The sequence below is a fragment of the Halyomorpha halys genome, unplaced genomic scaffold (assembly GCF_000696795.3).
Source record: "Halyomorpha halys isolate HHAL.00 unplaced genomic scaffold, Hhal_1.1 Scaffold193.1, whole genome shotgun sequence".
In the NCBI taxonomy this organism is placed as follows: Eukaryota; Metazoa; Arthropoda; class Insecta; order Hemiptera; family Pentatomidae; genus Halyomorpha; species Halyomorpha halys.
In genome coordinates, this window is record NW_027111132.1 from 308,293 (window position 1) to 325,861 (window position 17,569).

At 28.2% G+C, this 17,569-nt stretch overlaps 1 protein-coding gene across 5 annotated transcripts in view; it reads left to right on the plus strand.

Moving 5' to 3' along the window:
• The window catches only part of LOC106679293 (carbohydrate sulfotransferase 5), a 231,098-nt gene extending 221,207 nt beyond the window's left edge, over positions 1 to 9,891 (plus strand). For all 5 annotated transcript variants that reach the window (XM_067049206.1, XM_067049207.1, XM_067049210.1 and 2 more), the window contains exons 5-8: positions 434 to 632; positions 805 to 984; positions 1,721 to 1,969; positions 5,936 to 9,891. In XM_067049206.1, the coding sequence (XP_066905307.1) occupies positions 434 to 632; positions 805 to 984; positions 1,721 to 1,969; positions 5,936 to 6,011 (704 nt within the window). In that variant the 3' untranslated portion in view covers positions 6,012 to 9,891. The remainder of the gene's footprint in view (positions 1 to 433; positions 633 to 804; positions 985 to 1,720; positions 1,970 to 5,935) is intronic.
• The last annotated feature ends 7,678 nt before the right edge of the window (positions 9,892 to 17,569 follow it).

Sequence of the window (17,569 nt, forward strand, 5' to 3'; positions counted from 1 at the left end):
GAAACTCAGGTCGAAACGTCGGCATAAAATAAATAAATATGGTTTTGTTTATTTATGTTGTTCTTTGCTGACCGCACCCCCCGACAAACTTCTCCAATCATTAATCTACGGTCAACTATCTACACCTCGTTATAGTTTTATATATGATCTTGGAAATAAGATTATTCCAGTATAGGTGCTAATTTGTTGATTTAAACATGATATATAATTTTTACTGTGAATTGAAGTTTTTTGTATCATCAGATTCATGAGGACTGATTTGCAGATTTTTTAAAGAATTTTTCAGAAATTCGTATTTTTCATATTGGCATATTTGTAGTTATTGTGTTAGTACTAAGTTATATTTTATGATTTCAGGTTGAAAGTTTGACATAGCTAGGACATGTTATTATTTTCTGACAAATATTTATCTTAATATTTACTTTCTTTTCAGACAAATATTTGTCTTACGGACAAGACCATACCTGGCTGTTCACTCACAATAACAGACTGTGGGAGAAGTGCACGGAGTACCCTCACCTCTGCTGGCTCCCGATCTTCCTCAACCGATTCTGCTCTCTCTTTCCGTTTCAGTCAATGAAGCTGGTCAGGCTTCGACTCAAACTGGCCGAAGAGCTTTTAGCTGATGAAAAGTAAGATATTTATGAAACTATTGATAATTTTGAATTTTGATATAAGTTCAATTAAAAGAATTTGAATGGATACTGCCTAGTAATAATCATAGCAATGTTATGATCATTTCTGCTTTGGTTCTAAGTTAAAACAGTAAGAATTTCATAAAATTTATCTTTCCTCATTAAAAAGGCTTGGAGTAAAAGTGGTGCTGGTTGTACGAGACCCGAGAGGAACGATGCAGTCGAGGAGGCATAGGGACTGGTGTCCTGGGAACCCAGACTGTGACGACCCGACGCTACTCTGCGCGGATTTAGTTGCCGACTATTCAGCGGCTCACAACTTTATCAAGAAATATCCTAAAACATTCAAGTAATATATATTATTCTTAAGAGGGAATTTTCTATAATTAAATTAATAGATCTTACTTAACTTTTCAATTCTTATATGCAAAAATTAATTTATACTTTCAATAATTGTAAGTTGTTAAAACTATCATATATGATTTATGTTGAAAATTATGATGGTCATTGCTTTTGGTGTAATTGAAAGGAAATTCATAATCCTTAATTATTTATCAAATATTATATATAACAAGATTATATATAACAGATATAATATTACGTGTAAAATTTATATATTTTAGGAATTTTGTCATAAAATAAACTTAGTTTTATTTATTAGTTCCATTATCTATTATATACTTGTTCTGTCCAGTATTTTTTATATTTATTTTTCTTTAGTAAATATTCAATGATGATGGTTTAGTGTTTAAAACAAGAAAACTCAATTTTTTGCTAATTATTTATTTTTTGTTTCAATCTACCTGTTGAGGTATTCTAAACATCTACGAAGTATTAATGTGAATAAATTATCACTTATTTTCCATAATTGACTCTATAAGTATGTTCCAACAACCACTTTTTGATTCTAAAAAACTGTACAGAACATGCACACTACAGGTTTTGGGAGGGAAAACCCGTATGGCTTATGCTTTATACAGTTTTTGACAGTCAAAAATGGTTGTTGAAACAGACCTTATGTTATGTTTATTGATAATTAAAACAAAATTATATGTTTATTTATTTGTTATTATTTTTTTTTTTAGAATTGTTCGCTATGAAGATTTTTCTCTTGATCCTTACAAGGGCACTGAAGATTTATTCAAATTCCTCGGTATAAACTTCGGACCAGAAGTAAAAAGGTTTCTAGACACTCATACGAAATCGAATGCGGGAGGGGTTTCGAGTACATTCAGAAACAGCAAGAGTGCTCCATTCCATTGGCGAATGGATTTATCATTTTCTGAAGTTCAGAATATTCAAAGAAAGTGTTCATCAGCAATGGACCTTTGGGGGTAAGATTTTTGTTTTTAAAATTTTTATCTTATTTTAAATTACTTTATTTAATTTAAAACTGAAATTGTAATATTCTGAAGAAAACATTATGGTACAGCATCACACAACTTTCACTCATAATAAATTGTATTTTAGACTCAATGTGAAAGTAACAAATATCAACTTTGTTCCTGCCAAAAATACAGCAATCTAACAAAAGATAGTGAATCCATATGAAAGAGATCAAGTGGTCTCGGTTTTTTCATCTATTTTTACTCTTTTCTCATATAATTATTTATTATTTTGTATTTATCCATTGTTTATTATTGTTAACAATGAGAACAGATTATTTATTTAAAATAAGCAAAATTAAAGAAAGCTACTTTTGAGGAAGGTTTTGTTTAAAAATCATTTAAGCCTTGTCAGACTATTTTAATGATTTGAGGCTATGTATATGTCTGGGATGTAACTGCAACTTTTTTGTTAAAATCGACCTACCAAAAGTGACATTTTATAGAACCAATGTTACACTTTTATTAGGAATTTCTCCAAAGCAGCTCTGTCAATTTTTATTCAACTTGGTATTTCAGTGTACAATCAAGTGATCTTTAATATCAGTTGGGTCCTATCCTGATTTAAATAAATAAATAATTCAAACTCTATCCATTATAGTCTCAAAACTTTTTATTTCTCTTATACGTCCAACGTTTCGGCCAATCCGGCCATCTTCAGGGACAATCTCAATACCACTTTGAAAACATATAATTTAACAACTCTAAACTTCATGCAGGCTATTCTGCCCAGGTCAAAATATCAATATCTAATTAGTTAATTATCAATTAAAAACAAAGTCAATTGTTGTGATAAAAGTTTTAAGGAATAGTGTCTGCAGATAAATAAATTGACTTTGTTTTTAATTGATAATTGACTAATTAGATATTGATATTTTGACCTGGGCAGAATAGCGTGCATGAAGTTTAGAGTTGTTAAATTATATGTTTTCAAAGTGGTATTGAGATTGTCCCTGAAGATGCCCGGATTTGGCCGAAACATTGGACGTATAAGAGAAATAAAAAGTTTTGAGACTATAATGGATAGAGTTTGAATTATTTATTTAAAAAATTACCAGTCTCAAGAAAATATTAAGATTATAAATAAAGCTGATTTAAATAGTTTGATAGGGCTTAAATACTGAGTTATCTAAAGTACCTTTATTTTATTTTTATTTTTTAAACTATCACATTTTTACTAGAACTGAAAAATGGGTAAATATAAACTATGAAAAGATTTGATAATTAAAGAATTGTTATATCATGAGTTTGACTGTGTGGGCGCATGCACAGACAAATTTCAGTTTCACCAGCCTGACAAATGTTGCTTTACCATAGTTATTAAATTGTTAGTTTTTATTTTACTTAACCTATGTGTAAGCCTTTCAGTTGATAACTCTATAAAATCATTCATAGTATTTTTAAAATTTATTCTATAACAATTTAGCATCCAATTGATGATTAAGAACAGAATGATTTGTGGCAATTTTCTATTAATTAATTTTATTTTTCAATTCATTTCAAGTTAATATTATTTTGAAATACAGCAGTATGTATATGTAGATATGAACAAAATATGGGATTAGGGTGGCTCAGAATTAAGGCACTGTACTACTAACTACAAATACTCAGGTTCGAATCGAGCTGTTACTGATAATTATTTACTCTATTACTGTAGCCATGAGTTAACCCTGTGGGTTCAGGAGCCCTCCGGAATGCACCCAGCAATATCTGGTGGTCAAGTGTGATTCTGACCAATCACCTCATTACACTACTGTTAGTCTAGTAATTGTACTTCCTAACAAAGTTCTGCATCCCTGACCTTTCATGGGTTTTAGCGGCAGAAATTTATTTTATTTTTATATTACTAAATAAAAGAAATATAAAAAAAAAATATTTTGTTTTTGGGAAATTCCATTAATAAGTTCACATAATTACTAATTTTATTTTAACAAGTACAGAAAAAAAAAATTGTTCTAATATCTCAAATAATAAACTAATTTTATTCATTTATTCATCTATGGAAAAGTGTTTTCTTTATATATTAATTCTCGTGAGATTAATTTTTCATTTTATCAGGTTATTATCTGGATAATCGCATAGCTTTATTATGAAGCCATAGAGATTTGGCCTCACAATTGATTTTAATGGTTGGTGCGGAGATACCCTCAATTTTTTATATTTAGTATTTTCAAAATATGAAAACTTTTCATTTTCAGTCATACTATAGTGAAATTACTTTCTTTTTTATCTGATTTGCAATATTTTGGAAATGTTTTTTGGTTTTCCTGCTGTCTTTCATTTGGTTAATGTGGAATCCATATTCCTATCTTCTGGTCCATTCCCATGGATTTCTTGCGTATGAATGTGGCTTCCTATATTACACTTAATTGAGCTATGAGTTACGTTTGAGCATTATCCTTATCCAGCGATACAATGTGCTGTCTTCAAACTTTTTCAATGATCCTCCACGTTTTTCATTTTTTACATCAATATCACCACTTTAGAATTTTTAAATTAGTCAAAGCTCAATTATTTACCAACAGCATACCTACCATAAGCTCTGAAAAGCATTTGATATGATTATGCAGCAGTTTTCTTCAAACAGTAACCGTATGAATCAATCCATCAATCGAACGATCAATCAATCAATACAAGTCATAGTTTCCGAACATAAGATCTGACATGTGCAACAGTAAAAGCAATGCTATTGAGTGAAACATATTTTGTTATGATTTCAAAATCTTTATCAGATGAGCAAGAAAATGGCAATAATGATGTGGTTTGGAACTAATTACATTGACAGCTAGCGACATCTATGGGCAAAGTTTCATTTCATATTTACTGATTTAGTATATATTATACTATTATATACTGTAATATTCTCTTTTTGAGTAAATAGTATATTTTTTTGTGTAAAAGGTTTTTAATGTTTTTATTATATGTATCGTTTCAATATTGTTCATTTGCTTTCTTAAACCAAAAAAAGAAAGCTGACCAATTTTGTTCAGTCAAATATGGAGTGAAAAGATCGTTATTCAAAATAAATAATATGGCGGGATGTGTCTTGCCAAAGCTCGTTGAATCAAGTTCATGTTGAGCAGATTCAAATATTTTAAAAATTTTATTTTACTTCCCATCATAATTGAAATTACAGTACATTTAAGAAAAAAATAGAAGTTAAGAATAAGTATTAAAGAAAATTATTCATAAAGGAAATCATTAGAAAAAACTCAAAACCGTAGTGTTATAATGGATGTTGAGAACTAACACCTAGAGAAGGGGAAGGAAGAAAACTTGGTTTTTGGAAGGATTCGTTGCTTAGTCATGGGCGGGGATTGATATTTCCTGGATGAGGAGGTCCTCATCATCTTTTGTCTTGTCTAGCCATATTGAAAAAGAAGACATCGAAGAGTCACCCAAGAAGAATAAAGGACTCATTGTTTTGGATCACCAGTGAAAACTTTTAGAGAACCAAGGGTTTGTTTAAAAACATTATTGATTTGAGAAATGTAAGACATCGAGACTGATCAACCATCAAAAGAAGATTGTATAAACCTGTTAGTTTAGCTCAACATATGATTAAGTAAAATTGTAAAAGTGTTATTAAAGATAACTGTTCTGATTGCCTAGAAACCCGCCCTGAGATTTAGAGTCTACCATGTTATAAAATTTAAATAAAATTCTATATCTATTGAACTTTAAAGCTTTTAATTTGAACCCAAGCTATACTAAAGACATCATAATAAGTAAAAAACTATTAACATTTTTTTATTTTATTTTAAACAATTTTTGAATATTACTATTACATTACAGTACATTATCTTAATATATGATATTAATTTAGTTTGATAACAATTTTTATATGCTGGCTTCTGCACAACAATATTTTTGTGACCTTTACTGTTATACTTATCTTGATTTTTTTTTTTTCAGGTATACAAAGGCAAGCAATTCTTCTCATCAGAAGCTTTTCAATCCCATTAAGAATAAATTCTCCCTCAAGCCATGAATCAATGCCTTATGAATAAATGATTGTTGTGTTTGTAAATATGTGCAATTATGTTTAGGATATGCCAATCACAACCTGGCCACCTGCTAAACAAGTGCCAGTCGCTATAAGTTAGGTTAAAACATCGCTTATGGATTCATTAATTTTCACCAATTGTGCAATTTTAATAATATAAAATTCACGTTATTACAGGACATAAAAATTAAACCGATATTGTTAAAGTGTTAAGTATGTGTACTAAGAAGTAGTTTTGGCCCTGTCATTATAAGGAAAAATAGTTCAAGGCTGCTAAGAAATCATAAATGATTTATTTGAGGTCGGTAAACATTTATTTTAGTTATGAGATGATGGAAGATTTTACAAATCTGTGTTTATTTTATTTTTTAATTCTAAAAAAACAAAAAGTATACTAAAATGTCCTTAGAGCTAGTGTTAATGTTTCAAACAATTATTTTTAAAGATCTTTTTAGTGTTGAAATTAATTTTTTTGTTTATTAATGAAGAAAATATTAATTATTGAATTTCTGAAAAAAATAGTTATTATATTTTTGATTTCTTAATTAATTATATGCACTTTTTCTTTCAATTTAAACAAAAATCTCTTTACATTTAATAAATTGCGAATTTAATTATGAGTCCTAAATTTGAGGGAACAATTTATAATATTACGAACTCCGTCCTATCAAAACGTTGATTGTATTTTCACATATCGGCTGACATATCAGTAAGTATAATAATTGACTTTTCTAATTTGAGAATATAATACGCACAAAATTGTTCAATTTTATTGAAATCATTGTTTTAATTATTTTTTAAATTTATAATTCTAAACTCAACCGAATAATCAATTTAATATTGACCATATTAATCTCATAACTTTTCTGGAAATAAATAAAAATTCGAATTTAATTACAAATAAAAATGTAAAAGTTTGATTAAAATATGCTTTATAACTCTCTTTTTCATATTTTTTATTTAATTAATCCCCTTGTATTTTACTTTTGTTATTTAGAAAATAAAAACTAAAAGTAAACTTTTGATACAGATATAGTTTTTTCGGTGCTTATGGAGATGACAGTCAACCAACGACTAGAAGTTGATAACTATTATAAAAAAATATTAAATTTTAATTCAAAAGATTTTCAATTAAAATTTAGTTTTTATTTTTGTAAAATAAAAATAAAAACTTCAATGACAGTTAATGTTGTCATGGTGGTAACTATTGTAGTGGCTGTGTCAGTAGCTGTTAAGTGTCACCATATAAACTAGCTTTAATATGACAGTAGCTTCACCGTCCTTATATATAGTATTAACTACCACACCAGACCTGGTACTCCAGCACTACCGCAACAGTAAATACTGTAATAATGGTAACTATCATACAGTTAACACCATGGTAGTGGTTATGGGCCCATTAAACCTAAACATTTGTTATTTGTTTTAAAGAATAGAGATTAAACTAAAATATATTCAAAGAGAAATTTTTATTTAACAGCAGTTCAATAACTTTTGTTGAGTAATCTTTTAAAATAAAAATTCATAATAGTTATTCATTATTTTAATAAAACAAAAAAAAATGAAGCTGTAAATTTTTTTGAGATATTTATTGAAAAAAAAAATATGGTTTCAGACCCTTCAAACAATTACCCATCTTCTCTATAAGTATCATTCTTTTTATAATTATAAATGAAATGATATTTCATATATGTGTTATAATAATTATGGTATTTGATTTTATCAAGAAAATTTATTTTTTATATCTTTGTTAGTAAAATTATTAGCCTCTGAAATATGTAGAGCATTTTTTTTACTTTATTCGAGTAATGAGTATCGCTGTAAAAATGAAACTATGCCTTTTAGATTAATTCTGTGTAAAATGAGCTTTATGTAAGCATTTATTTTTTGAAAAATTGTAAATAATGTAGAAGATTAATCTTATTTTTAAGTTAAAATAATTTTTAGTTACAAATTGTTTAGTTTTTATAATATTAGACTTGTTAGGAAATAGGATATAATTAATTTTAAAAAGCAATTTTTATTGAGTACATATTTCACAAGTATCAAGTGCCTAGATTGTTTCAATTTAATAATAAATTCCTAAATCGGTACGAAATTTCAGTAATGAGCTGAATTAATATTAGGATGATGTATTACATTTTTAAATTGAATCAGATCTCGACTAATATGTTTATATTTACAAATCTGATAAATACATTAGGTATACGTTTCTTATTTAAAAAATAAATAAATTAATCTTGTATAGTTGAAATAATAAATTTCTGGCTAAAATTAGAGCACCAATCTATATATATTTGAAATGTTCGTTTGGTACTTATCTAAGATCTCCAAAAGTAATTAACCGATTTCCTTCCTTTTTTTTTTTTCAAAATGCTCGGTGTCATCCTGCAAATGTTCTTAGGTATCAAAATCCTGGATTTATCCATCATTATCTTCATGGGTGCTACAACTCACCGCTGAGTCTTGACCTCCTCAATTAGTCTTGAGATTTCTTTCTGGACGCATCAGCATAATTTTGCTGGTTGGGCTACTCTCATCCATCCTGGCTACATGACCCACCCATTTTAGATTTATCCATTAGGAGAAAAAATATGAACAAAATAAGTAATGAAATTAACTGCAAATAAAAAAATTACCTAGATCAAAGAAGTATTAACATAGATATAGCAAGTTTTGATGTTGCCTATTTCCTTTATCGATATAAATAAAAATATATTGTTAGTTTGTTACATACCAAAGATTTCCTAAATTTCTTAGCGGATTTACACGCTGTTTTGTTAATGATATCAATTTTTGTTGTTTTGGTGTTATTTGAATTAATTTTTAAAACACCAAAAAAATTATTGAAATCGGACAATTATTAACAAAAATATAGCATAGCACGTTTTGCTTATATTTTAAAAAAAAATTTTTATAGAATTTGTTATTACGGCATAAAAACTATAATATGTACTTACATGTTTGATCTTAAATAAATTGGTATCAAATTTAAGATAGTGTTTATAAATAGTACATATTCAAATCTAGTAATAGTGAAGCATTACAGGGTTAGCTAGTGTTAAATAAAATGGCAAAACTGCTATTTAATAATTAATGCAGCAAAAAATGCTATATTATATCTCCATTCACAAGTATGATTTGATTATTGTAGTGAAATTAAAAAAAGTTTAAAATATAATTTATATCACACTTTTCTGTTTCACAAAAGTATAAATAAAATATTTTTTTATCCCTAAATTAAAAATTATCAAAGTACTGATTCTTTGACAATTAATTAGTAGAATAAGATAAAAACTATTGACTACTGTAAATCTTGAGTACATCATATTTGAAAGTACTTTAAATTGAAATTTTATGGATAGAAAAGTTATATTTTTCCATTGATCAAAAAAATGTAAGTATAATTCAGGCACAAAACTACTAAAATCAAAATTTTATAGTTAAAAGAATTTAAAAAAATCGAGATATTTTAAATTTCAATTATGAAAAATTATTGTACCAAATTATAAATTGAATTGCATATTTTGCATTTACTCATTTATTCAAGACATTTGGGAGTGAAATGGCTGAATTGTAAGGCACTACGCTACTAACTCCAAGGACCTGAGTTCAAATCCAGCTGTGGCAGATAAATTAACCCCAATTGGGGAAAAATCTAGTGGTTGAGCTTGATCTTGAAAAAATCACCTCCTTATATAAATGTTATTCCAAAAACAATACCTCCTTAACGCTGAACCCCTGACCCTAGCAGTTCATATTATTTTTATTATTATTGAAGTCATTAAAAGTAATTAGTATGTTCATGTTTTTATTTTTGTTCAAAAGTGATTTTATTCAAAGTAAATTTTTTCAATATTATTTCAATATTATTCTAAAAAAAAAATTACATTTTTTAATTGATGGTAATTTTAATTTTTTTTATTGTTATAAATATGATACTTCCATAAATAAAGAATCATGTACTACTACTTAAAACATTACTAATAAAATAAAATAAAGTTGCAACAATGAATATTATGAAATATATGTTTACGTCATCATACTTATCTCTATTAATTACCATGCTTTCATATTTTCGAGTTTTCATCCACAAATTTTTAACATCAGTTAAAGCTAGCCCATAAGAAAATTTCTATGCCTCTTCCTTGCCTTTCTATTTAGTTTCATTAAAAAAAATATTAATCCAAATTAATAATATCAAAATAGTCTTGTGTTTACTCAATGGTGAAAATGAAATTCTCTATTATCAAATAGGGTGCTCTAATTTTTACCTGTAATTCAATTTAAAAAACAAATTAGTCGTATTAAAGCTCCGCCTTGCTTATCAGTGCCTTTAAAAATACTTGCCATAATAGCACATTCAAGCGAATTAATAAATAGTTTAAAAACACCATTCACAAAGTTATAGATTGTAAGAGAGTGTTTCTCTAAATTTTTAAACTTTATATTATTTTTGAAATCAATAAAGCAATGTGTGCACATTAGTTTTTATTTTTTAATTTGTGATTTCTTATTCCACTTGTTAATGGAACATATATGTTAAAATGAAATTCATTGATTAAAATCATAATATACAACATAAGTATGAAACAACCCATATCAGTGCTTCATATCAAATGAAAGGGTACGAATTAATACATTGCCAACAAACTCTGATATCTATTTGATCAGTTCATGGTATTTTTGAAGTTATTTTAATATTTTTTGTAATGGTTAAACAAATTTTTTTAGTAAAAAATTTTATAATTACTGTAGTGCACTTTTTTGCTCTCTTGCCGATTTTTTTTTAATAGGTACTTACAGAATGACTAAAGTAGTCTGTGATATAATGTTGATAGATAAAAAATATAAATTATTTTCTAGAGCTATAGTTGTTACGTTGATGAATATTTAAATTAATATAATTTTATTTCTAACTTTGTAAGTTATTTTTAGATGTTTGTAAATAATATTTTGTTTTTCTGTAACTATTACATCTTCAGTTTTAGTACATCAAGATATGATATAGAAATTATTGCCTTTTCATTATTATTATTATTATTATATATTTTTTTTAACATAACTTAAGTTAACGATAATGAAAAAAATAATACATGTAAAAAGAAATAAAATGTAAGAGAGAAGTTAGTAGATAAGTTTTATTGAATCAATTAAACTGTTATATATTGTTGATGTCTTTTTTATTATATATCTAATACCTATGTTAAATGAATAAAGTTTTAGTTTGATAAAACCAACATTTTTTTACAATAAATTTCAAAACCTATCATGATCTATAACTGAAGCTTGTCCCGCATCAGTCAATCTCGGGGAATTCCATCAATCCATTCAATTTTCTGTCTTCAACCAGCTTAACTACTTTTCAATTCGTAGTTGCATTAAGAAATGGTCTGTTTATATTATTACTTTACTGTAATAAAATTAAAAATTTATTTTTAATTCTGCAAAAGTCTATGAAGTATTTTTTTATAGTCGTTATTTATAATTAATTATTGTATACAATTTGCCACAAGGCTATAATCGTTATTATAGTACATTGTATTGTGCAAATGCCTTTTATATGTTACATTTATGTACTTTGAATTTCATTTCTCTTTTGTTTTTTTACATCTTTATAGTTTTCAAATAGTAGGAAAATTAAAAATAATAAAAAACCTACTCAATAAAAAATAAACATAAATTATAAATTTTGGAGAAATGAACAAATAATACACTTAGCTAAAAAATAACATATATACAATAAATAAATTTTATATATACAATTTAAGTTTTGTTTATGTTTTGTCAAATAATGTTTTTGGTTCATTTGTGGGTGTGTCTTTTTAGTGATGTTTAGTCATTGTCTCCTATTTTTTGTATTGAGGGGTTGTCAGAAACAGTAGAAGAGAGAAAAAGTTTTATCAGTAAGTATGTACTCTTTAATATTTGGGAGGTGTAAATCTGATTAAAATTTGAAATTCTGGTGTACCAAGATAGTCGTTTACTGTTCTCAAATATATGTTTTGAATGACTTCTAATTTTCTGTTACTTAAGTCACATGTTTTGTCCCAGACAGGAGAGAAATAGGTTATTGTTGGTCACATCACTGTTTTGTACTGGATTAATTTGTTTTTTTAATGATAATTTAGAATTCCTGTTGAAATATGGGGCCATTTAGCTAATGGTCCCCCATCTATTGCATTTATTTTTCACGAGCATGGAAAAAATTAAAGAATTGTCCATTTCTAGACCTAAGTAACTGACTGACTGAGTACCATTTATAAATATTTCTGATATACGGACGGTCTCCTTTTTGTGAGTATGATAGCTTCTGTTTTTGGTTCTTACATTTTTAAAAATAAATGCTAAGTTTTTTTTAAAAAGTGCTTGTAACTTTACTATACAATCATAAATAGAGCAGGAATAAGTCAGGAAGGAACAATATTCACAAAGATGACCCAAGTTCTGGCCTATGCAGACGACGTCGTCATCGGTAGATCCCTCCAGAGCATTAGGACTGCTTTCGAAGCAATGGATGTCAAAACGAAAAGGATTGGCCTGCATATTAATGAGGAAAAAACCAAGATTATGCTGTTGGGTAAGAAGCCTCTGGACCAGAGGATAAGTCGCCTGGAAATGGGCCCCTATAATTTCGAAGTGGTAAGAAGTTTTACTTACCTTGGCTTTATTATCAACGAGAACCAGGATGAAGAAGAAGAAATTAAAAGCAGAATTGCTGCTGGAAATAGAGCTTATTTCTCCATTGTAAGGCTAATTAAAAGCAGACTTGTTAGTCGTACCACCAAGTTCACCCTGTACAAAACGTTGATAAGGCCAGTCATCACATACGGTGGAGAAACTTGGACGCTAAGTAATAAAAGCATTAACCTGCTAGACAGGTTTGAAAGAGTAATTCTGAGGAGAATCTTAGGAGAATGGTAATTGGCAAAGAAGAAAAATGGTGAACTTTTTGGCTCTATGAGGAATGTAGCATCTCCGCGTACATAAGAATACAGAGGCTTAAATGGCTTGGCCATGTAATGAGGATGAGTGAGGAAAGAGTGGCACATAAACTGTACAGTTACGTTCCGGATGGTGTGGGGCAACGTGGTAGGCCGAAGGGCCGATGGAGGGATGCTGTGAGGCGGGATCTGTGACAACTTAGGATCCCAGTTACCCATTACAGAAGATAGAGAAAGATGGTTAGCGGCCGTTGAGCAGGCCAAGGGCAGCTTATTGCGCCTGTTGTGCCAGTAAAAGAAGAAAGAAGAACTTTACTATTATACCTATTGTATGATAATGCATAAGTGACTGTGTCATCAGCGTTGATTGATTTTTCTACAAATGGATGTGAGGGAAGGTATGAAATATATTTAATAGGGAATAGGGTAGGGGAAAGGCAGCGGTCTGCCCTGTTTCATAATGAAAGTTAATAGTATTGGTTCATAGTACAAGTATAGAAATAACCTGGTAATTTCACAAATACTTTTTTTTTTCATAATAGGGAGGTCTATTAGTGATATTACAGAGATTTAAAAGTACTAAAGTACAAATTACTATTGTACAAGTCAGTGTAGTTGTATTAAGTTAAATCAAAAAGACTAATAGTATTAGTTTGTACTTTATTATGAAACAGGGCCCAGATGATAGATAGTGGGTTCATGAGTTAGTGTTGTTTATTGTTATGCAGAAGAATCTGTTGTTGAGGCAGGATTCGAGCATGTGAAATATATATATGATAAAGGGACCGTTTGAAGCTGTGGGAATTGAGGCCTTGGTCTCGACAACCTCGGAACTGCAGTGGTGTTTGTTGAAATCCGGCCTGGGATGCCGACTTTTATTCTGTGGCAGTCCCACATGAAATAAAAACTTGCTCCTCACTATAGATAGAATAGGGTGCTAAACTATAGATAACCCCCCTGCAATGTATCAAGGCATTAGCCATGAATACAACAATATGTCATTTTTTAAGGTTTTTTGATATCTGTCCCCGATACCTGGTTAGGGTAGGAGTCTCTTACTGCGTCCCCGGATATGAAAACATCTGTGTTAAGTTTGTCACATTACCAGAGTCCCCTGAGAAAATTAGATTGGCTAACTTTTAAGTGTTCTAACAAAAATGACAGGTTTGAGGAGGAATCGGAATCAAATTATGCAGCTGCAGGCCCTTCCTGGACATGTCAAACTTTTTTACACATTCTCGGCCCTGAGGAGGGGGACGCCCAATCAGAGAAGAGATTTAAAAATAAGGTAACGCCCCAAAAGGGAAGTGGGAGAAAAATACAGAGGAAATCGAGAAGAGCCAGACGGACACACTCAACAGGAAGACTTAGACTGGTGAAGACCACAGTCAGGAGGCAGGCATAGAAGATGCACTTTGACCAGACAAAGTCGTGAGAAGAGCCACGAGACCTGGACATCCCTTATGAAACAGAAGACACCTACAGAACTACATCCCACGGCATCAGCAGCTATAAGTATAAATTAACTAATAAGTAATCATGTTATAATCTATATTTTATGGCAACCTTTATCTGAATCATTTGAATCATTTTAATCATAATAACAAATTGTAAATAAATACTTAGTTTCTTTATGTAGTTTATATACTGTTATATAACCCAATATACCACTTTTTATTATACTATATAATTAATGGTAACAACATTTTATAAATATAAAGGTATTTAATTGGTAAACACACAAACAGCCTTTGGAAAGGAATCCAATTATAATAATAGTTTTTTAGGACTCAATTTATAATCAATTAATTAACTTATTTTTGGATAATTGCCTTCAGTGATTATCCTGGCATCCCAAGTAAATCTCCAAAGATACATAGCACCCCTCTGTATGTAAGAAATGACCAGGAAGAGAGTCATAAAAAAAAAAGAAGGTATATGATGGAAAGTTACAAATAATGGATTTATAGCTGAGAACTATGTGTCAGACTTTTTCGATGTCGAGAAGAAGCATACCTGTGTGCTTCTTTTTATTATATCATTTTTTTGTAGTCTCTCAATCTAGCTAGTTGTTATATAGATTATAATGTTGCACTAAATCCAAATAGCTCATTTGGTACAATGTTATGCTGGGATATATATTTCATTATTCTGGTTAGCAAAAGTTATTGTAAAGTATTAGTCATTGATGACAATAATTAATACTCTTAAAAATGTGTTTTCTTATAATTAGAGAATTTAATAACAGCTCACAATTATAACTAAGAAAGCAAGTGGAAAAAATAAGGGATGTTCATTCCAAGGTTATAAAATTCAAATCAGTTTCTTTTCACATTTAATATTTTCATTTTAATTAGCAATAATCCAAGCATTTTATTATCTTTTTTAAAAAATAAACTGTAGAAAGATGTTTTATTATTTATTACTATGATTATTATTTTATTTAAAATAGTTAACTTAGCTGCATATTAGGAAACACATTATAATATCGATGATTATGAAATATAAGAACATGATCAGTTTGGCTTTGTACATATACTTCATCAATTAAAAAAATAATCTACTACTTTTAAGATTCTAATGTTAATTATTAACATACATTATTTATTTAATACATTACAGAATTATTAAACCACACACGAATATTTACAGATATTTATTTTCTTAAAATTACTAAAAAAAATGATCACAGCCATAATGAGTTTTGTTACTTTTTTTAATTATAACAATTTGTTGATTGGATTACAAATGAAACATGTGAAATTACATTTTACGTTTACAAACTGATGTACCCATTCTTGCTAAAAGTTTGTTATGAGAATGAAGTATAATAAGGACAAAGATATACTAAGGAAACCGGAAGGCAAATAAACAGGTGGGAATTGAAAAGGTCACGAGATGAGATGAGTTTATTTGTAAATGGCTCTATCAAGAACGTAAAAAAAAAAAAGATTGGATACATGCTTATTTTAATTTTTTTAATATATAATTAAAACAGATTTTAGTTTTTAAATTGAATGTTTAAATAATTAATAATTATGGATTCCATTTCTTTATTTTGAAAAATAAAATTGTCAGAAGAAAAATACAATTATCGAACAGTATAAAACAGAAACCATAAACTTTTCTTTTACGTCATGAAACATGTTTCATTTGTAAGCCAATACTATGAATAATATTTATATAAGAAATAACATGTATAATCGATTGAATATAAGGAAATGAACACACATAGAATTGTAAAATTCTGAAAATTGGTACATTAAGTATTTAAGAACTATTCACAATACAACAGTTACAACATTATTAACAATGAGGTATAGATAACATTATGAGCAAAAGTTACATCGTTAACAGCCTATATGAGAAATATAATTTTAATTAATGCAGTATTTACGCATATTTTAAATTATACTAAAACAAATTTGTACAATTACTTATATAACTATAAATATTCCAAAAAATATATATTTAGTTTTGTACATTTACAAATTAGGAAATAGATTTTTCATTCCAAAGGTGAGACTTGATTAATTCTCTAAAATGCAATAACTATAAATACAATATGTCAAATTTTTAATTACATTTATTTACAAATACTTTACACAGTTATAATGTTGAAACCTACAAATAGATACATATAAACATCTTGCAAGAAATGAATTATATTTACCAATGGGTTTTGGAGATTTTGATAAGAAAAGATCATTTTTTTTTCTGAATAGTATCTTGTTAAATAATTTTAACAACATTACAATAAATTTAACAATGAAATTATTTTTATCAATATCATTTAATAAAAATTTACTTATTATCATTATTATTAAAATATTTTGTATGTATATTAAGGAAACAATATTTTATGTTATCCGGTTAGAAAAGAACAAATATGACGCTTAAGTATTAAGACATGGTTATCAAAAGTAACCATTGATCTTTTACTGTCTATAGATAAATTATAATTTAGATTTCATCCATTTTTTTTTATCTACTTCAGAGTTTAATGTTTTTTTGTCTTCTTCATATTCTGCCACGTTCAGAATCAGCATTGATTTGAATTAATCGAAGCCATCAGGATGAACTAGGGTAATTACGTCCCATAAATACAAAAGGTGATTTTTAGCCCGATATAGGGTATGACTCAAAATGTTGTAAAATATGTGAACATATGTATAAAAATGAACAAAGTAAATTAAAGAAGAAAATAATAAAATGCACAGTGAAAAATATGAATAAACAAGAATTACAAAAAGTATTAGAGATATAATGAAAACGTAAATAATAACAAATAAAAATTATGTGAAAGAGAAATATAAAAATACAATACACACTGAAGGATAGAAAATAAGAATAAAATAAATTTCAAGAAAAAAAAAGAAAATAGTAAACAAAATAGAGCACCCATCTTTTAGAAAGAAGGAAAGCGAAAGAATGAGCTTGAGGCGGATGAAAGGTATCCACAGGGTAGGGGAGTATGGGAATTTGGCGTTTAACAAATGATGTTATTTACTAAATAATTCAAAAATACTATCCAAATTATAGTCTCAAAACATTTATTTCATTTACACGTCCAACGTTTCGGCCAATTCGGCCATCTTC